The sequence below is a fragment of the Silurus meridionalis genome, chromosome 14 (assembly GCF_014805685.1).
Source record: "Silurus meridionalis isolate SWU-2019-XX chromosome 14, ASM1480568v1, whole genome shotgun sequence".
Classification (NCBI taxonomy): Eukaryota; Metazoa; Chordata; class Actinopteri; order Siluriformes; family Siluridae; genus Silurus; species Silurus meridionalis.
The window spans coordinates 9050071-9072308 of record NC_060897.1 but is presented as its reverse complement, the minus strand read 5'-3'; the positions used below and the strand labels follow the sequence as shown (position 1 = coordinate 9072308).

Below are 22238 nucleotides of genomic sequence, written 5' to 3'. Positions count from 1 at the left end.
CACGTGACGCACTCCGCCCACCATCACTGGTCGAGCTGCGCGCGGCTCTCTGCTCCTGCCATCCATCCTACACCCCCCGCCACCCCAACCCCAACCCCAAACACACACACACACACACACACACACACACAGACCATCCCGCCCTCAGTCTTACCCTATCTAACCCTCCTCCTCCCCCTCCTCCTCGGGCACAGCGGGGCTCCTTTCCTTCTCTTCAGCGGGCGAAGCGTCCTCCTCCTGGGCCACACTATGGAGCTTTCAGCGGCGGGGGACCGCGTGTTTGCCGCCGAGGCCATCCTGAAGCGGCGCGTCCGCAGGGTTAGCGTGTTCTCAGTTCCATTCTGCGGCCTGTGCAGAAACTTTGCTTTCTGTCGCCGCACACACACACACGCACACGCGCGCGCGCACTGAGTGAATTTATTTTAGTGACAATGCCGTGTTTTAGGTGCGGTTCCTATGAAAAAGCAGGGATTTATACGCACTTTTGGTGGTGTTTAAGACCGAAATCCATGCACCTGAGCCTGATTTGGTGTGTGTACTGGAGGGGCTTTAGATGAGCCTAGCCGTGCTTGCTCTGCCTTATTTGTTAAAAGTGTTGTGATGCAGAAAGCATTAGCCAGCAGGCTAGCGGTGGATGTATATGTGTGTGCGGCTAGCGTTAGCCTGTAACACACAGACAGCTGTTTTGTGTCTGCCCGATTTGCTAATTTTGACAAAGAGCAGTCCGCCTGCACTTAGCAGGGCCACGGGTTATCTGGAGCAGAGAAATACCTAAACTGAGATCATTTCTACCCTGCTCTCTGACCATCTCTCATATCGTGATGAGCTCTTTGTTGGGGAAAAAATGCCTGTTGTGATTCAACCTTTCGAGGAACTGTGTAGATCTCTATGTAACACTCTGGTCTGCCTTCAACATAATCCTGATGTGCTGGAGATGTGTGTAGACCCATTTCTCCATGTGCTTTTGTTTTTATTCCAGGGACGCATGGAGTACTTGGTGAAATGGAAAGGCTGGGCTATTAAGTAAGTGATCTGAAATGTTCACACTTTTTTATTATTATTGTTATTTTGTTTATAAAGAGGTATAAAATAACTACTTTTGTTGTGTGTTTGTAGGTACAGCACTTGGGAGCCAGAGGAGAACATCCTGGATAACCGCCTCGTTGCTGCTTTCGAACAAAAGTGAGTGAAGTTCATGTATCACGTATTATTGCCAATCTGATGCAAATCGGTGGTTTTCATGCGTGGATTTCACAGTCAGATTGGATTTGCACACACCTAGTTTGGGGTTATTATGTGCCATGCATCAGTTGCAGTGACTGACACAAGGCAGGTCTTTCACTAAAACCGAGCACAAGTGTGAATCGTTACGTCCGTGATGTTTTGTAGAACTTGCCAACAGAAGTTTCCAAGAGTCAGCTTGTTTATTGTGAGGATGTCAGAATCGGTGTTTGGCTGATACTCAGAGATTTAATGTCAATATTTTGTTGGGAATAAAAACTTGAGATCGGTGCATCCCCATGGAAACGATACAAAAATTTAACAGCAAATGCAAGACATACATACTGGTTTAAAGCCTTTTGTAAATAAGTATTTGTAATAAGTAATTTTATTTTTTTTTCAATATGGAAACAAACTTTGAATGCAACTTGGATATGAATATGCACATGTATATGAAACTTTTTTTGATACTATTTTAATGCTGCTGGTTGTGTTCTAGTATTTTTTTTTTTATATCAAATAAAATCAGTCCCATGCCTAGGTCTATGGAAACTTTCAACAGTTTTAACTGTATTATATGCTTTCTTTCCGCACACATGCTGGACGCTAGTGTCATTAATCTGCCATAACCCAACAACGTTTGTGGTGCAGGAAAGTGCAGAATCATCATGTAGAGGAAAATGAATTGGGGGGAAGTTGTTGTCGCGCTCTGTGATCTCTTGTGAACATAGATGAGTGTGCTCTCGCTGCAGTTATGGCTGTTTGATGTGTGACTGATTTCAAGTGGTCTGTATGAGTGAATGGTGACATTATGAAAGACTCTTTCAGGAGGTAATCAGTCATCGTAAACTCAGCCATGGGCCCCTATGCTGGTACATCCGGTACACCAGTATTAGCAGGCCTGAGATTGCTAGTGGTTTGTTGAGTTAGGTGTGAAAATGGAGATAGAGCAAGGCTCTGTACTGCTTGATCTTTGACATTGGTAGGCAGTGTAACAATTTGAGTATTGGGGATTATGAATACTAAATTATGTGAATGTATTTAGAGGTTTATAGAGATTTTAATTTATACTTTCACCAGAATTGCCAATAAAGAGGGAATTACAGTAATCTAAGGGGTAAGATTATGAAATTCCTAATCAAATAGCCATCAATTACAGCCGAATGTTTTGTCTGAAGGAGCAGCAAGCAAAATGCCTTCTTTGTTAGGGAACAAAACATCATCTTACTGAAGCTGCTGTTCTGTAATAATTTTATTTTTGATAAAATTCTTGAAAAACGTCTTTTGTTACAACAAAGTAAATCATTGGTGACTGTTGCAAAGCAGTTTCAGTGTTGTGTAAAGCTGATTCGTAGTAAGATAATCTCTCTTTTCAGTTGGGAGATTAAAAGTGGTCAATAATTAATTGACAATATTAAGATTTAAGATACAGTAATATTTTGTTAACTTCCACCTCACATGCCTTTTATATATGCTTCTCCTATATATAGAAAGATAAAAGTAAATATAAAGACTTAAAATGTGTGCTTCTCCAATGTACCTGATGATTGTTTCTTATAAATTCTATTAAGAAACTTATTGTTTCTTGAAAATCTTTTTTTTCTTTTTTTTTATAATCCAGAGAGAGAGAACAAGAACTCTATGGACCAAAAAAGAGAGGACCTAAACCTAAAACACTGCTTTTGAAGGTTGGTTTATGTACTGCACGTGCTTAGTTTGTTTTTATCTGATTCAATAGACCTGTTGTGGAACAAATATACTCTATTTACCTTCTTTATCCTTTTCCCTAGTCCCGAGCACAGGCTGCTGAAAGCTCACCCAGAGTCCTTGAGTTTAAACCTATTCGTCCCCAGCCATCCTCGAAACCCCAGCCTGTACCTGCTCCAGCACCTTCATACCATCCCAGTATCCCTTCAAATGCTAAGCTGCAGTCGGGAGCTGCCCAGCCTAAATTGAAGAAAGACATCCACCGGTGTCATAGGATGGCACGACGGCCTTTGCCCCGCCCTGACCCTTTAGCTCCTCCAATCGGTTCTTCTGGTCCCTTCTCATCTCGTCCTCCAGTGAGCCCCTTCTGTGAGACAGTCCGCATCCTTAACCGAAAGGTCAAACCTCGGGAGGTCAAGAAGGGACGAGTGATCTTAAATCTAAAAGTAATGGACAAGGCTGGGACAGCCAATAACAAAAGGACTCAAAATTCCAGTCTTCAGTCCCATGTTGGGCGTCCAAAAATTCCCTCTCGGAACAGAGTGATTGGAAAGAGCAGAAAATTCGGAGAGGTGTCTTTTAGATGCCTACAGCAACCTATGAGCGGAGCTGGATTTTCAGTTTTTAGAAAGCCGATAGAGGCTTATTCGATGGACACTTTTGAGGAAAAGCCGAAAGCGGACCAAAGTGGTCACAAGCCAGGTACAAATCCATCGGCATCATCTTCTCATAGTTCAAAAGTCAAGACCTCAGCTGTGTCCGAAGCTTTTGTCGAGCCGCCTCGATCTGCCTCAAGCTCAGAGGTCTCGGATGGTGAACCTCATCTCCCACATCCACCCCAATTCCACCCCAATCAATTACCCCAATCAGGTGACTCCATCTCTCAAATTTCACATGCTGCCAAATCTACTCCTCAGCTAACAGACTCGAAAGCCAAATTGACTCAGTCGGCTATGCCTTCCTCCCCAATGTTCTCTTCTTCCTCCTCTTCTTCATCATTATGTTCCTCATCTGAAGACAACGAGCACATCCTGGATCTCTCTGTGCCTCATGGAACCGACAGGCGAGCCAGACAGCGGCAACACTTTCGTGGCCGACGGCAGCCTAAAGTTCCCGAAATTCCGATATCCGAAGAGCCCTCGGAGGAAGACCAGGATCTGGATTGGCACCCGGAGATGGCTGCACAGTGTGCCAATGTGGTCATTACGGACGTAACAACCAACCTCCTTACTGTCACTATTAAAGAGTTTTGCCATCCTCCAGGACTGCCGGCAGTGGCCTCTTCTCCCTGCTGCACCAATAATTTATCTTCAAAAAAGACAAACCCTTAACCAACAATAAAAAAAAATGCTTTTTGACCTCCCAGGCCACACAGACTGTCTTTTACAGTGATGATGCTTGGAAATAGGTTTTACATTACATATTCTAAGTGTATGCAAATCAGAAATGTCCCAAGAAATGTCCTATGAGCCAAATGTTAAGATTTGGCTCATAGATCACAAGAAACGAAGGACAAAATAACATGTAAGCACTATTCAAAAACTCAATTCTCCCCTGATAGACTGTCTTGCCTGGTCTGCATTTGCATATTGAACCATGATTGGCTTTTATATTTATAACATTATAACTTTTCAGTCTGCTGCAGTGATGATTTTGCACTTTGACCAGTCAGTGCACTTAAACTGATTCCTCAAATGGATTTAATCATAAAAAGCATATTTGAAAGATGTTACTTACTGTCTTCGAGTATTTTGCTATAGCTTTTAGATATCAGGGGGGAAAAAGGAATGATTATTGTGGTTGCTGGCCCCATCATGTTTTCGACTAATGCAGGAGCCGATGTAGTACTTACTGTTCTATTTCCATAAAAACGGTTAATGAATATATACGGTATATTTTCAAGATGAATAGAGAAGGGCATTAACATTACCACCTCTTCACCCTATTCTAGGTGAAGATTAATGTTGACCTTTTATTGAACATCTGTGCCATCTTTAGTGTGAAGCAGACATGTATTTCTCATGATTCGCTTATTATCTTTTCTTTTTCTTTTGGTTTCCCTACATTTTAGCTTCACATTGTATGCAGCTTGTGGGGATGTACACTCTGGTTATTTTTGGCCAACTGGAGAGTCTGGTGTAATGATTAACTACCTGAAAGCACCTAACATTTTTATGAGTGTGTAGTAATAATGTGCTTATCTCAGCTGTTTATTGAGTTATCTTCTTTTTTTTTTTCATCACATCCCACAGGTAATAGTTCACTGTTCAGAGGTCTACTGCTAAGATACATATTTGCAGACTTTTCCCTTCTTTTTGTTACTATTCTGTATTCAGAAGAATGATTATCTGGACTCCGGGTAGATGGTTCATATTGCAGAAAATTGGATCATGAATTAATCTTGTAGATCAGGTCGGATTGTGAACATTTCTCTCATTTGGGTTACAACTGTTCTTAAGCTTCTTGGTAAAGATAAATGCTCTACAGTTTAGACTTCAAATGTTGGTGAACAGAAGATTCATTATATTTACACAGCATAACTCAGGATAGTCTTCTCTCCTACTATTGGAATCACCCATGTCTATGTTTCTTCTTCCAAAAATCTTTTGGGGACGACTGCATAAGCTTTACTGGATGTTGATGGCTGCCATGTGGCAGTTGTAAAGGAAACACTGTGTTTGATCTCACTCCCATGCTGATATAATTTTCTTTAGTTAGCCTCCAGTAAGGTCGTAATTAAAGGCAAGCGCCAGCTAGACAACATGTTCTTAACACAAATCAGAGACGTGTAGCAGGAAGGGGAGTAGATTTGCAGCAGAGAGTTAATTATGGAGTGAATTGGTGCAATTGCAACCAAAGACAGCCTTCAATATTGTCGTGTCTCTTGATAAAATCTGTCAGACTGCAGCTTCGCCGAACAATGTTCCTCTGAAAGTTACCAATAGGATGACGGCATAGGATTATGCAAAACTCTCACAATGCATTGAAACAATAAATGGAAATAGGGAAAGAAATATCTTTGACCTCACACTTACTTTCAGCATGTTTTGTTTGTGTCCTCATTTTTTGGTGCAAACCTGCTACCTGCTGATTGATGAATTCAAAGGGATTGGCGCATACATCTCATACAAATAATAACGCTGCTCTGATGCTGACACAGCACTGTCTAAATCTGCCTTCAGTTTTATTTGCGAAAAAGACTCGACCGACAACACGGACATCTGTGTAAACGGACAGAAAAGCCAGCTCTTACAAAGCGAATCATTTGTTGCTTCAGGCTCGAGTTATAAACTGGCGCTTGCATCAACTTCCATTACAAACCCACCCCAACCCCCCAGAACTCCTAAGCTAATACCCTCCATGGTTATTACTCCTAACATCCGAGACCCAGAGAATTGCTTTGAGTTGTTGTCCATCCCCAAGTTTTTACATCTTTGTACCCGAGTAACCACATATTTCACTGCTTTGTTATGGGATCTGCCCCACAAATCTACACTTATCTGTAATTGTTATGTATCACAGTCTTGCTGAATCATTTCATATGCTTGTTTAGTGCACTTAATAGCTTCAGTTTTGTTTGGTTTTTGCAGTGCTTGTATTATTGTGATGCCATTTTTCTTTTTTTTTTTTTTCTGACATTATTTATGACCACCCATAATAATGTTCCTTAGACAGAAAATGAAGCTTAGAACTTGTAAAATGGCATTTTTTCATTTATTTATTTGATGAACGTATGTGCCTATAGTGATATAGCAATATAAGCACTGCAAAAAATTTAGTGACATGTTTACTTTCTTATTTAATTGTAATGGTTTGTCATGATTCCAGAGGGTTTTCTCTTAGACTCTAAAACCATGTCCTGCACTTTGTAGTATTTTCCCTGCTCTAACACCCCCGCTGCAGATAATTAACAGCCTTCCCAATTTGGTGAGAACAGGAAACACACTAACAAGTGTTTTCTAGAAAAGTCCAGAGTTGGGCATTTAAGCTCTAACACATTAAGAAGCAGCAGGTTGATGCCATTCGGTTTTAATTTTAAATGGGACACATTCTCACTGTGTAGATCACAAGCTCTGATGTTATGTAAAGATTTTTTTTTTTTACACAAAGCTCTTCAAATCAAAGCATGACTTATGGTTTTTGTTTGAACTATACATTTAACTTTTGTGTGAGCGAGTGAATGAAGGCACGGAGAGCAAGAGATTCTGCCTTATCTATTTATAGTGCTGCAGTATTAATGCTGATGAAATTGTACACTTTTTTTAAAACCAGTTTTTGTCTGTAGGTCTTGGTGTGGTCTTTTCGCTGATGTAATCATCAAGCCTTTTAATATTGATCTATCTATGTATTGAGTTTGAACAAAACAAAAAAAAAACTTGTGAATTTATTTTTTTTTTTTTTGGAGTTATGAATGATTTTTATATAATAATTTAAAAGTTAATTTGTTTGACTGGTTGAAAAGAAATTAATTTTATTTTGATTGTGTATTCTGTATAGGTTTTTAATTGTCTGGCAAAAAAAGAACTTTTGTACTGCTCTGAAGTAGAATAGCTTGTAAAAGAAAAAGTTTGAATAAATGCTTGTTTGTGGTTTTTGCAAATGAATGTGTAGTGCTTAAAAAAATTCCCATAGTCTTTACCTCTAGAGTGTAATCAGTTCAACTGACAGAACCAGAATGAGAGTACAAAGGATGTGATTGTGCCCAATTTGACTCTATTGTGCGCACAGTGAGACTGAAACTCAAAGTGCTCTGGTTTTACTCGAATGTGTGTGGCAGATATGTGAAGTCGCCAAACAGACTGTTGGCACCACAAAGTTTCACTTTTTTTTTGCTATTTATTCCGCACACTGATTTTTTTTTTAAGTGGAAGAATGTGATTTCATTTGTAGTTGCATTCTTTGTTTTTGGAATGTAGCAGCTAAAATTCATTTCTGCTCATTTCTAATTAAAGAAGAAAAAAAGTCTCTTGTGGTGGAAAAATAACTGATCATTACAATTGACATTGGAGACTTATTTCACCTACCGTATGTTGCATTAATGTATTTGATAAATATTTAATAATTATATATATATATATATATATATATATATATATATATATATATATATATATATATATATATATATATATATATATATAAATTAATTATTGTGTATCCTAATAAAAGTAAATATTTATTATTAATAATAATAATACTATTAAATATATAAAACAATTATAAAAATAATATAAAATAAGCAAGCACATTGTTTAAAATATATTTGTTTAAACAATGTGCACATATGTCCTTTAAAGTTGCATCAAGGTCAAATATTCAGGATTAATGTAAGACATTGTGCATCAAATTAAAGGGTTATGGTTACCTAAAAATAGGGCTGGGTTTTACATAAACATTAGGTTATTATTTTATTAATAACCTGGGATGATGATTTATTCTTCTTTACTACTGCTAGGGCTCCTATTAGGGGTCACTACAGAGCATGATCAGTCTGTCCTCTACATATCCTTCTTTCCAACCAACCCCCTGCATGTCTTCCATCCATAAACCTTCTTCCTCCTTGGCCTTCCTCTTTTCCTCCTGCCTGGAGGCTCCAACCTCAGCATTCTTCTATCGATATACCCCATGTCCCTTCTTGCACATGACCAAACCATCTCAGTCTCATCTCTCTCACCTTGTCTTTAACACGTCATCTGCGTGGCTCTTCTAATAAACTTTTTAATCCTATCCATCCAATGAAAATCGCATCTTCAATTCTGCCACTTTCAGCTTCCCCTCATGTCTTTTTGTCAATGCCCCTGTCTCTAAACCATACAACATAAAAGGTCTCACCACAGTCATAAACTTTCTTATTTACTCTTGGAGATACCTTTCTATCACAAATCACTCCTGCCACTCTTCTCCACTCACTCCATCCTGCCTGCATTCTTTTCTTCACTTCTATAAAAGTTAACCCCAGGGATTTTAACTCATAATATCGGAAGATGTACTGACAGAAAATCTAAAGCAATAGGGTGTAGAAAGATTCAATAAACCATTATGCATCCAGTACATAATACATGCAGGAAAAATATCAAATATAATGCAGTCTATTAAGATTTAATTCTGCATTTATTATCCTGATCCTGCTTTAGCATTTTCCACAGTCAAACAAAAAGATGTGATACCATAAGCTGTGATTTTTCCAGCTATATGTTTTTTCCTAAATTGTTTCCAGAAAGTTAGAGGCACACGATTGTATAGAATGTCTGTGAATACGTTACAATAAAAATGTCGCTTTACTTAAAAGAGCCAAACATGTTCCAACATGACAATGCCCTTACGCACAAGAGATCCCTTAGAATATGGTCACATTAATTGGAAGTGTGAGGAAGATCTTGAGTGTCCTGCTCTAGAGTTTTGACCTCAACCCTACTGAACACCATTAGGATGAACTTGAACAATTGGACTTTACTAAGACCCTTGTAGCTGAATGAGCACAAACTTTCACAAGCACACTCCAAAATCTAGTGGAACATCTTACCAGAAGAGTGGGTGTTATTGTAACAGCAAATAGGGACTAAATGTGAGAGGGGTTTTTCAAAAAGCACATACAGGTGTCATATAATCAGGTGTCTACAAACTTTTGTACATACAGTGCATGTGTTCTGTCTTGGAAACCCACAAAGCTTTTACACACTGTAGTCTCAGGTGAATTTGGGCATACTTGTGTCCCAAGGACATTGTTGTTCAGCTGGACACTAGATGGCACTAATCTACCAGCATCTAAAGAAGAAACAGCATCTAGCCCTCAGGTGTCTGCTTCTTTCCTCCCATTAGTTGAAGATTAATGTTCCACAGATGCTGCTGTACCAGGGTGTAAGCTCGATTCTGTTCCATATTCATTTCCATGAGAGAGGATTCATGACCATCACAAGTGATGTAAGGATTCACAGGTTACATGAAAGTCACAGGTGACTTTTCTTATGTGTTGTATGAAATGGTGGCCTACAGGAAGCTATTAAAGGCAGCATAATCAAAGCTTGGCTGTCTACTGGGATAGCTGAAAATAGACTTTCTGCTCTACAGGATCTAGCTTCCCTCAAAATGAGGTTGCAAAGTGATAAATCTGTCAGCCCTGACTAAAAAAGAAACTGATTAGGAGAATGTGTGCTGCAGAGAACTGATGAAGCAGATCTATGTGTGAGTGTACATACATTTGTTTTACTTAACACTGCAGTTCTTTTTTCCATCATTCTTTCTTCGGTTTTGTGCAGCACTGTATCAAGATAGATTGATCAGATTCCTCAAGAAAGCTGGGAGTTTAGTGCCTTACCATTTGCAAGAATAAGGCTTTTTATATACATTTTCACATGTAATAAATAATGAAACATTCATAGATTTTTCATAAATTTAATAACCCAAATTCTAAATCTATTTCTTATTGTAATGCAATCCTTATATAGCCCTAAACCCCAACCCTAAAACTCAAGCTTATGTGTATTTGTTATTTTTAAAAGGGATTATTGCCTAATATTGGCAGAAATCCTCTTTATTTTCCATATATACTTTCAAAGAATTGTTTTGGACTACATTAAGATTCATTTTAAAATCGTTAATTTCTGTCACTGATCTCTGTACTCCAAATATTATATATCTATATTAGATATTTGCAATATTTTATTCCCTTATACCTGTAGGAAAATGTAATATTTTGTATTGAATTTTATTTCAAGAGCAGTTTATAAATTTACATATATATAACCAACAACTTGCATTTTATATTTTTTTACATACTGTGTCCTTTTTATTACATTACATTTTCAAATAAACAAAAGTATATTTATTCCAGCAGAAACAAATATTTGTTGTCTAGACCTTTAGGTTGTTTTTGCGATAGATTTCTTATTTCAGGATGAACTATTTCATAGAACAGGTTAGTAGAGGAAAAATATATACAAAAATCTATTTTTTTATAAATAAATGATATTTTAAGTGATGATAAAGTGAAAGAAAAATGGGGTGTCCCACAGGAAATACCCTCTGTAATCGATCTCCCTTGTCATAGGAAAAGAGCTTTTTGGTAAAACAGATCCAAATGGTTGTTGATCTGAAAATCTTAGCATATTTTCAGAAAGGTGAGTCAAATGAAAAACTGCAGCATAAATTATGGAAACAGTGTTTACTAGTATATATGATTAGTATATACTAATGGTCGATTGTTGTTAAATAGTACTACCTTAAACCTCATACACTGATATAATATCTAAGTTTTCATATAATTCTGAAAAAGAACAAATAGAAGCAGTTACAATATTAAGCACTATCAAAGCCATGCAAGTTTCAGGAACAATTAACGTTGCCTGGAAATTGGATACAAGTATATTGAGCATATATATAGTTGCCTCTGCCAGAAGGTTACGAATTAGCTGGTGGTAGACCTTTCATCAAGATATAATCTGAATTCTGAGTCTGAATTCTCCAACAGTTCACACTTACAAACCTGAAATAAAATGTTCAATATGAAGGAGCGGTCCATGATCCACTACTAGTATTCTCTGAAATTGTTAGACATTGCAGGACTGTTATTTTCTCCAGCAGAGGATTTTCAAAATGATTGGCACCCCCACAACTTTGTAGGATAATGGTCTTAACTGATACAATGCAGCAACTTTGCATGCACTCACTAAACACTTTATTAGAAACACTATTGTAATACTGTGTAGAGCCACCTTTGCTCTCAAAAAGATTTAATTATTTTTCAAATCCATAAGATGTAAAAATATTCCTTTGAAATTCTGCTCTATTCTGACATAATTGCATTACACAGTTCCTGCAGATTTTTTTCACTTGCACTTTCATTCTGTGAATCTCCTGTTCTACCACAACCCAAAAATTTTAATAGGATTTATATCTAGTGACTAGGACAGCCACTGAAGAACACTGAAGTCATTTCAATTTATGTCATGGTGCATCATCAAGCTGGAAGTAGCCATTAGAATTCAATTTAATTTATTTTTATATGTATAGCACTTTTAACAATGAACATTGTCTCAAAGCAGCTATACACAGATAATGTGGTGATAAAAAATAAACGTTCTTTATATGTGTAAGTTTGTCCATGATTAGCAAGCCGGTGGTGACTGTGGCAAGGAAAAACTCCCCAAAATGGCATAAGGAAGAAACCTTGAGAGGAACCAGACTCAAGAGGGAACCCATCCTCATCTGGGTTGCACCGAATTTCCATTAATTGCAGATAAACAATGTTGAGGGGTACAGTGATGGTGATCAGAAGCAAACTGTAGTCCTGAGTCAGTGTAGCAGACTTTTGACATTAACTACAGTTCAAATCCATCCTCAAAGCTCCCGTTCATACTCCAGAATTTCATGGAACCACCCAAGGCATTGATAAGAAACCATCCCCAGCTGGCCTCCAATCAAAGAGGACACTGTCCAGAGGCAGGCCTAGACAAAGTGAGAAGATCTGCAGAGGGAAGAGGGACAGGATCAAGGGATACACATTGTCAACAACAATACAAAATTATTATGTATTAATATTCAAACTATGCTTCATTAATATTAACAGCCAAAACGTGTGCCATGAAAGTATTCCCCACACCAACACACCACCTCCACCAGCTTTGACACAAAGCAAGTTAAGCCCATAGATTTATGTATGAAATTCTGTCTGCTTCAGCAAAAAAAATTTAGACCAGTCTATGTTCTCACAATTTTCAATGGTTCCTGGAATCTGATAATGCCTTTTGCAGATGTAGCCTATACATCTCAAGGTTCAACATGCTATGCATTCTCAGTTTTTTTTTCTGGTTCACACAATTGTAGAGTGCTTATGTGAGTTTCTGTAGCCTTTCTGTCCGACACAGGCTGGTCATTCTCATTTAACTTGTGGAAGACTTAATCTTTGGATGAAAAAAAAACTCTAGAAATGATTGTGTTTAAAGACCTAAGGGGATCAGCAATTAAAGTATCAACTAAATACAATGCAATATTATTTTCCTATTCTGATGGTTGATGTGAACATAATAAACTGCTGACCCTGTATGTGTGCTTGTATTTGCACTGCTGCTATGTTTGGCTGATTACATAATTGCATAAAAGAGTTATAGGTACAAGTATTATAGAGGTGTGCAGGTGCTTCTAATAAAATGTGTGCCAGGTGTTTAAGCATGTGTTAATTTTTTTGGCTCATTTAAGTCATTCTGTACGTGAAAGCGGTATATCAGAAGTGTACGCGAAGTGGCGCACTTTTGAATTGTCAGTAGGGTAGCGGTATGGTGATAGTAGATGAAGAGATTTGCGTTGCTGTGAAGCAGAAAGAGGGGGCGGGGCTTTATAGTGAGATCAGACTACCCTGAAAACACTGGTGGCATCATTAGGAAAGGAACCCGCTAGTGATCTGCTTTCCTATTATCGTTATTTAGCTTCAGATCAGACGGAAAATTCTGCAAATTGATAAGATTCTGTGAGGCGTTTTATTTTGTTATCGTTTTTAATTTTTCTCATCTTTACCGCCTGCTCCAACCGCAACCCTGAAGTTCATCGTTGTGATCTTGGCCGCCGGGATGGTGGCATTTGTCGGAGCCGTGATCTGCATCATCGCCGCGGTGCACGGCGGCTCTCCATCGCCCGCAGCCGCAGCCTCGACCGCCACGCAGCCGCTCGCCGAGAATCAGTCGCTGACCGCGGGTTCGAGTGTCCTCGCCTTTTCGTCGGGCTCCGTGGCGCGTGTAGGACCGATAGACGCGCTCCACGGGAACGGGGAGAGAAACAGCCCGGGATCTCCAACCTTTTACGGTATCACCGGTGTCAGAACAGGAGGAGATGGCGGACAGCAGCAGGTGGTAACAGTAAGCCGGCTGATCTGCACTCCGGTTCCGCCTGGAGAGTGCAGACCGAAAGGCTTCCAGGCGGACGGGCAGTCCGTGTACGCGGCGGACCAGTGGGGGGATCTCCGTGCCACGGCCGAGGAGCTCAGGCGCACTGTGGAGCAGCAGGAGGAGGAGATACGCGCCGAGCAGCGCACCATCCGCCAGCTCACCGGCAAACTCTCCGTCTGCGAAAGCGGCACACGCATGAGCGATGGCTTATGGGCTGGAAGAAGAAACAGAAGAGACGGACTCATGCTGCAGGACGACGCCGGAGCTCCTGCACTCACCGTCCGGGAACTGGAGAAAGCCATCATGCACATGCAGAAGCGCATCGAGAAACTAGAGGTAAACAAGCTAGGGTTTTCAGAGAGATGTGTGTGTGTGTGTGTGTGTGTGTGTGTGTGTGTGTGTGTGTGTGTGTGTGTGTCAGAAATGGTTTTAAAACACTAACAATGAATAGTCAGCACGTATAAAATATTGCAATATACCATTTGCAATAAATACCTTTAAAAGTGTAAATATAGTTTGCCTTTCTTTGTTCACGTGATGTTCACATAGTAGGTTCCTTAAGGTATAGTATAAGGTTCCCTTAAAGTAGAACCCATTTAGAAAGTTGGCATTCATTCAAAACAATCTTGTAGAAAAATTGCTTCTTGGAGAAGCTTTGAAAGTAACTGCTACACATTTTGTTTGTTGGAGGTGGATAATGTCTATTCAGCATTCATATATGCAAACAGTTTGGTCTGGTTGTGCATGTGTAACTTATATACCTTCAGTTGTATATTTAATGCATATACAGAAATTAAAATGTTCAATCATGGATTATGTGAAGGTTGAAAATGAAAGAGAAAAAGGAACTATAATGCTGGTTGCAATTTACTTATATAAAAATATATATTATTATTCTGGCTCTGGGAATAGAAAGACAAGAAAAATAAGAAAATGAACATGGGCACCAAATATCCAATATCAGTCTGTCAGTAGACTTTCCCAAAATAAATCGCACACAGTTTTGTCCTCCTACACCAATTCTTCCCGAGGAACGCATCTGCAGAGCTGCATAAAACAATTTCGTGCTATTTATGTTTCAGCATAAAACTACAATCTCTACAATCCACAATTGTGAGTATAAATGATCTTGTCAGAAACTGCTTGCAGCGCTTGAAACAACCTGTAGCATGTGATTTCATAGTGTGTCTTATTACCAGAAAATGCCTCCAGCATTCAATTGTGGCAAAGAAGCATGATAGATGTTATGGTCGTGCAAAAGTGAAGCAGAAACCCACGCAAGGCAGGACAGTCTGTCAGAACGCCGGCATTTGTACACGCGCGCGCTCACTCGCGCGCACCTACACAAACACGCACTCGTACACGCGCATGCACGCGCGCACAGACAGAGCGACGATTTTGCAGAGGGCTGTTAGGATTTTGAAAGTGATTGTGATGTGCAGTTACACATATATAGAATATATAATATAAAAGATTATAATTATAATATAATTGTATTATAATATATTACCAAATATACAATTAACATAGATAGATAGATAGATAGATAGATAGATAGATAGATAGATAGATAGATAGATAGATAGATAGATAGATAGATAGATATGCAATCCTTTCCCTCCCTCGTTTCTGCTCCGCTCACGTGTCGTGGCCGCGCTGATGATTTACGGCTCTGCGCTATAGAAACGCGTGGCTGTGATTGGCTGCAGATGCAGCGCTCGTGCCTGTCCCGCGTCTGATCACGGGAGTGCCGCAACGGTCATCAGCGCGCGTGCGCTCGCTCTCGCCACCTCTGTTCCGTGATTAAAACCTTCGTTCGAAACCCAGAACGTCGATATTATTCCTCACACAGATATTAAAAAGCTGCGTGTGAGCAGTGCATCAAGGAAAATGTGCAAGAAATACAGTCTTCTACTGTGAAGCTACCAGGACTAGTATAACCATCTATCTATCTATCTATCTATCTATCTATCTATCTATCTATCTATCTATCTATCTATCTATCTATCTATCTATCTATTAAAGCTCAGTAACACAATGGAGCATGCGTGATCGATCACATGGGTCAGAAGATGTATGGGATCTGTAGCTGCTGCAGTGTAGAGTGCTACTGTGCCTGCTATACCCACAGTCCAATCTGATGATGCAATGCGGCTGAGTGTGAATATAAATGTGAACATTTTCAGCCAAAGTGTACTAATCCCTCCTTTTTAATGTTTTTTCCATATCACATTAAAGTCAGGCTCTGGGTACGGACCTGAAACTGATCCAATACTCACTTTTCTTCTCAATATTCAGTTGCACCTACTTTGAAGCATGCACTGATATGTGTTCATGCACAATTCCTGTTAAGGATTTTAACAATGATTTTGGTCCCAAAGCAGCACTTCACCTCAGCCTCACTTCAACAATGTGAAGTAGTTTTGAAAAATAGAATGAAATCTATCCAATACAGAGCCAGTAACAAGCCAGTATTTCTGTATATCTATCATCAAGTGTGCCCTGTTCAAGACTCATTAATAATGCATGAGTGTTCTTGTAGGCAGAAATGGCTCCACTGGCTCACAACTACAGCGAGTCAGGGCAGAAGGGCAAAGGCAGTGTCTCAAGTGCAGTCACGGTGCAGGGAGCTGCAGCACAGAGGAGTGTAGAAAACCTGGAGCGAGAGCTGAAGCGGAAGATGCAAGTTCTGGAAGAGGAGAGGAAAACAATTCGTAAGGAAACGCAGAAACACCAACAGCATATTGACCATGGACTGGATGCCGTACACCAACGAATCAGCAGCCTTGAGCAAGGTGAGGGAGTGATTTAACAAGTGGTTTTATAGAGCAGAAGGGTTTTCATCAAGTACTTGTACAGGATGATTATTTTTGTATATACTTATTATTTAATGTTTAAAAAAATAATTGAAATAATGTGAATATAAATATTTGAATGTGCACAACTCACTGGTTTTCATGTTTGTTCTCATGTTTTATTTCCAGTATTTGTATTCTCAGTCCAAATTTATGATCAGTTTATATTTATATTCTTTCATTCACTTACAGATTTATGATTGCATTTTTTTTTTAAATGAAGAATGTAAATAGAAATACATTTAGTGATTTCTTAATATATTTTTATATATATAATTACATGGTATATGTACTAACTATATATATTACTATAGTTTATTATATGCACTGTATTTTATATATATATATATATATATATATATATATATATATATATATATATATATATATATATATATATATATATATATCCTTTCCCAAAGTATTTTGAATATATAAGCAGGGAGAAGCTTAATCTTGTTAATTCCTGTTAAGTGCTGTTTCACAATCATAAAACACAAAACTGAAAAACTAAAGCTGGTGGTAGTCACTATTTGTGCATGTGTGTGTGTACATGTGTCTGTTTGTCAGGTCTGTCTGAGAATAGGTTCCCAGAAGGTTACAGACTCTCTTTTCCTCTGAGGAGCAGTTCTATGTATGCTTTAGTAAAGCGAGCAATCCCTACACTCCATGCCCTCACTGTCTGCATGTGGCTCCGACCTGCGCAGAGCATCCTGGGAACTGCAGTTTCATATGCCGTGTCAGAGGACCCCCATGAGCTGGTGCTGCAGCAGTTAGTGAATGGCCCTGTTGAGCTCCTCATCAAAAATGAGGTATAAATGAGTGTTGATGTTTTTTTCAATCAAGATCAACTACTTTCTCTCAGCCAGCTGAAAACCATGTCTCGACATTCATAGCCTGTTAGGTTTATATTGGATTTTAAGTTTTGTGATTTTGAGTAATGCTTGCCAGAAACTTGCACAACACAACCTTTGCTGTGATGTGTTTAAACTATCAATAAAGTAGAACAGCTCTTCAACTATGGGTCTGGGTTTCTTAACAGGTACCTTAGATACAGTAGGTCTGATTAGAACCTGTTGAGTGTATGATAAAACCTTGTCAGACTTTGTTGGTGATTACCTTTTATTTTCATAAAGCAGTTTGCAGTTGTTAGCAATTGTATCATCCATACGAATTCATATTTAATTTGTCACTGATATAACCATGTGCAGTGAAATGTTCACAATAGGTCGGTGACAAAAATGGAAATAAAAGATTAAAAGAATACATATATTCTTGCATAATTAAAAATGTTTAAGGCATTTAATATTTAAGATATTTCAATAATAGACATTACAGAGGAATACAATAAAACTACTAACAATATAATAAAACTGTATTTCTATAAAGCTGATTTAGGACAATGTCCAGTGTTAAAAGAGCTATGCGAATAAAATTAAATTTAACTGAATATGATTGCAGTGCCAAATAAAATTGCAGTGCCAAATAAAATTTACAATAATATAAATAGAATATAGAGTGTACATATGTACTAGCATTTATAATCTTTGGATGTACTGGTGTAATCATATGACTATAATTGTATGTCTATTTTTTAATTAGCTATAGTATTTAAAATTATAATTATGCTATCAAATGCTATTATAGCTCCATTTCTTGGAACGTCTTGTAAGTCATGTGAGTTGACAGATCAGTGTGATTGAGAATATCATGTGTCCAGTTACGACAATTTGTCTATAACCTACAAATCAGACTAAACATTGGCCAGCATCATTAAATGGGTTGTTTATCTATTAATTGCTGTGATCAAAACACTGTGCTTGTATTTTTATATCTTCCTTTTATTGTTGTTGCTGGCCTTTAAATGTATAAATACAGTTTATTTATAAATATATAAATTTATAAATACAGTCTCTTTGACAGCCCAGCGTATGGTTAGAATTTCACAGAGATTGTAAATCTATAAAAAACAGCATAATTGACATTCATCAGATCCATTCTCTGTCCCGTGGCCTCTCGTTACGATCAGCAGATCAGTATGAAAATGTTTAAGCATACTCTGAAGCCATGTTGGGAGGAAGGATGCTGATGAAATATTCAATAAGTTTTCCTTCCTCCTGTAGGTGGCACAATTCTATCTGAACCTGACGGCGGGTTCTTGGCAGCACGTGTGCGCCAGTTGGAACAGGAGAGGAGGAGTGTGGCACGTATATGTGGGTGGCAAGCTGAAAGGTGAGGGGAAGGACCTGGCAACCCGCCACTACATCCGTCCCGGGGGAACGCTTGTCTTGGGCCAGGAACAGGTGAGTCATATACTGGCTAGTGCACAAGACAACCGGCTGAGCTGAGAACTGAAGATCTCATTTTGCTCTATTAATCCTGATTCCATTTCTGAGCCTGCCATCAGGCCCCTAATGGACTGTATCAGATTTTTTTGAATGTTTTGGAATGTATTAATCAGGATTTCATTTCATCATGAATTTCCCCCCTGCATTAAAGAATACCATATAAGTGAACTTCTTTGTTTCTACGTTTTGCTCAAACAGTTGCTAAACTTTAGCGAAAGTAAACGAGAAAATGGTTGCACAGAAGCTCTCAGAAGTGCAATAGTTTAATTTTGAGACCAGCAATTTACTGTTAAGACCATCCAAACATTTTTTTTTAATTACATAAGCTTGGTCCATTGTTTTGTTGCCTGGGGGAATATATGGGCATGTTTCTGATCGAGGAGAAGTTTCTTGTGTGTCTTTTGGCTGACCATGTGTCTTGGAATTTATCCATCAGCTTGGGAGTGAGAAACATAAAGTGCTTTAAGCAAGTGGGCAGCAATATAGACAAGACACACATTTTATTTCTATTATACACTGTATAAAACAGTTGAAAAGAAATGTTTCTTTGGTTTAAAACTAAATCCTGACTGCTGTCATCTCTTCCATACAGGGTTCAGTGGGTGGACTTCGTTTTGAGGCATCACGGGCTCTTTTAGGTGACCTGTCTCAGTTTAATATGTGGGACCGGCCTCTGACTCGTGCAGAGCTTTCAGCTCTAGCTCACTGCAGCACAGGCATGCTGGGTAATGTAGTCCCTTGGACCAGCCGTGAGGTTGAAGTTTTTGGAGGGGTCACCAAGCAGTCGGCCGAGCAATGCAGTCATCACACTAGCGTGCAACAGTGAAGGGTGACAATTAAATCAAGAGGTCATATGATGAGAGGATTGTGTGAAGGGTGTCAGAGACAATGTCCGGTGAATGGAAAGTTTGTGTGGAATGTTTCTATAATTTAATCACTTAAAGTCAAAATATAAGAAAAAATGTTTATTGTTTATTTTTACCAGAAAGTTTTTTTATGTTTTTGAAAAGAAAAATGAGAAAGGTTGGAACTTCACAAACATTCCATGTTCAGTACTTTCCATTGTTTATTTCTTGCACTTTATATATTTTTTTTACTTCTTCATGTTGAAGATGTTACATAATAAATATCTTCAGCAAAATTAAACCTGATTGCAATGCCTGCTGATAGGGAAACAATTTAAGGTACTTCACGTAAAAAGTAAAAATGCAATGAAATATATACAGTCAGGTTCATATTTATTGTTCAAAGCTGTAATTAAAGTGTAGACTTTAAGCATTCATTTAGGGGGTTTAACCAAAATATTTTTCATTAGCCAATCAAGCCATTTACCCCCCTAAAATAAACGCTGAAAGTAATAAATCATATTTTGTAAGTCATATTTTTATTTCATATCCATCTTGATGGTATAGAGTGGCTAAATTACAACAATTGTGTCAATAAACAAAACTCTATGCTAAAATATGGTCCCATGTTGTAGATTAGTTTTTAACCAATAAGACACCCTATTATCTTCTCTAAACCTGTTAAACTCCTGATTAAATGCATTATTTATATTGATAAAACAGCCTGAATTGTTGTTCTTATACTTTCATGTTCAGTGCCTACAACCAGCTCTTGGATGCTCTGACATAATCAATACAGAATCAATTTCTGCTTTTGCAGAAAGACACTCTATTTGCCAACAGAAGTTATATGGAGATTTTGGACACTGTCATCACTCAGACATCTATAGGGTAGATATGCATATTTGTGTCTGAACAGCACAAGAATGCAAAGTTGTTTTAAAAAAAACATTTGTTAAAACCATAAATTGTTAAAATATTATATACAAATTAATGCCCAGGTTTTAAAACTTTTCCATTAAGGTCTCTGGGGTTACTCTTTAAAGCCTGTTACTTAGTAAATACAGTGAAGCTAGTAAGCATGTTAGGTAGGTATCCTTAAAGAACTTGAAGTCAGTTATGGAATTATTAATAATATTTTTTTTCTGTTGAAAATTTTGGCTCAAACTGTTTTCCTACCTGACTAGCCATAAAGTCCATAAAGCATTAATTAATCCATGATGCAGTGCATTTCTTTTAGCCATTGTTCTTGATAATTGTATGTTTAACTTTTGATAACTGTGATTCAAACCACATTCCATATAGAAATGAGATTGAATAGTAAGTGTACTATGTAATATACTGTGTATTTCATTGATATATATATATATATATATATATATATATATATATATATATATATATATATATATATATATATATATAAAATAAGAAAGGTGGAAAAGTTCTGTTGAGGTGTCCGTCCTGAAACTGAACACGGAGCGGACGCCAGCAAACAGTGGACTTGCACCTGTTATAATTGCAGAAGATATGACTGAGAAGATATGAATATTGTTTTGCACATTTTCATGAGCGATATTTGCAAGCGGTAGCAGCATGCAGTAGCACAAGAAGGAAATTCTGACAGCTGAACTGAGAAGAACTAACAAGTTATCATTTACCTTTATGGTTTATCTTTTTTAAACTTTACAGATGTCCAGTTGTTTATTAAGTTTAATGTGGTGCCTGTTATTTGTTTCAAATTTAAACTCATGTGGTCCCTGTGATGTCATGTACTTGGTGTATACATAAAAATATCTCGTTAAAAAAAATATTGCTTTAAAGCTTTTCTGCTCTCTTTTTTTCTACACAAGATTATTTTCTAAATTCTTCTCATATCTCTAAAGCTTTTACTGCAAAACATTTTACTATAAGGAGTAGAGTTGATTTCACTCTTAGGAACTGTCCTTTCTTTTACAGCCTTGGCTGCTTAACGGTGGGTGTCACGCACACGTGTACTCAGCCGCTTCTCATTTATTTCCTGGAACTGCTGCCGTTACTTAGCAACTATTCTTGTTCACTATCACATCTTGCTAGAGCAATAAACACAAGCATGATACACAACTTTCAGGTCACATGGCATGCTCTCTAAAAACATGTGCTCATTGTACCAGTTTCATCACAGATATAACATATATATAAATAACACTACATGCAGATTTTCAAAGGCTTTTTACTTCCTTTTTCACATCCTTCCATCTCCTGCTTCTGGTGCTGTAATGCAGTTCAGAATGATAAATGAATCTATGAACAATACTCTGCTGCAATGTATTATTAAAATGTCAATAACAACAAATGATACGGTTAATGAAGAATGCACAATGCCTGGAAACGACTACACTGGAA

General features: G+C 38.0%; 1 protein-coding gene across 1 annotated transcript; it reads left to right on the top strand.

Moving 5' to 3' along the window:
* The first annotated feature begins 87 nt into the window (after window positions 1–87).
* Window positions 88–21676, top strand: cbx6b (chromobox homolog 6b). The gene is made up of 10 exons (XM_046866681.1): window positions 88–318; window positions 980–1023; window positions 1117–1182; window positions 2843–2909; window positions 3012–4250; window positions 13428–14141; window positions 16348–16600; window positions 17231–17472; window positions 18784–18963; window positions 19601–21676. The coding sequence occupies exons 1-10, from the start codon at window positions 250–252 to the stop codon at window positions 19832–19834; spliced, it is 3108 nt and encodes a 1035-aa protein (XP_046722637.1). The 5' UTR covers window positions 88–249; the 3' UTR covers window positions 19835–21676.
* Window positions 21677–22238: the final 562 nt, after the last annotated feature.

Excerpts from the sequence above, each read along its gene's own strand:
- cbx6b (XM_046866681.1), top strand. The coding sequence starts at position 250 with ATGGAGCTTTCAGCGGCGGGGGACCGCGTGTTTGCCGCCGAGGCCATC. Across the intron at positions 2,910-3,011 it reads CTAAAACACTGCTTTTGAAG|TCCCGAGCACAGGCTGCTGA; the intron begins GTTGGTTTATGT and ends CCTTTTCCCTAG. Across the intron at positions 4,251-13,427 it reads ATTTATCTTCAAAAAAGACA|TCATCTTTACCGCCTGCTCC; the intron begins AACCCTTAACCA and ends TTTTAATTTTTC.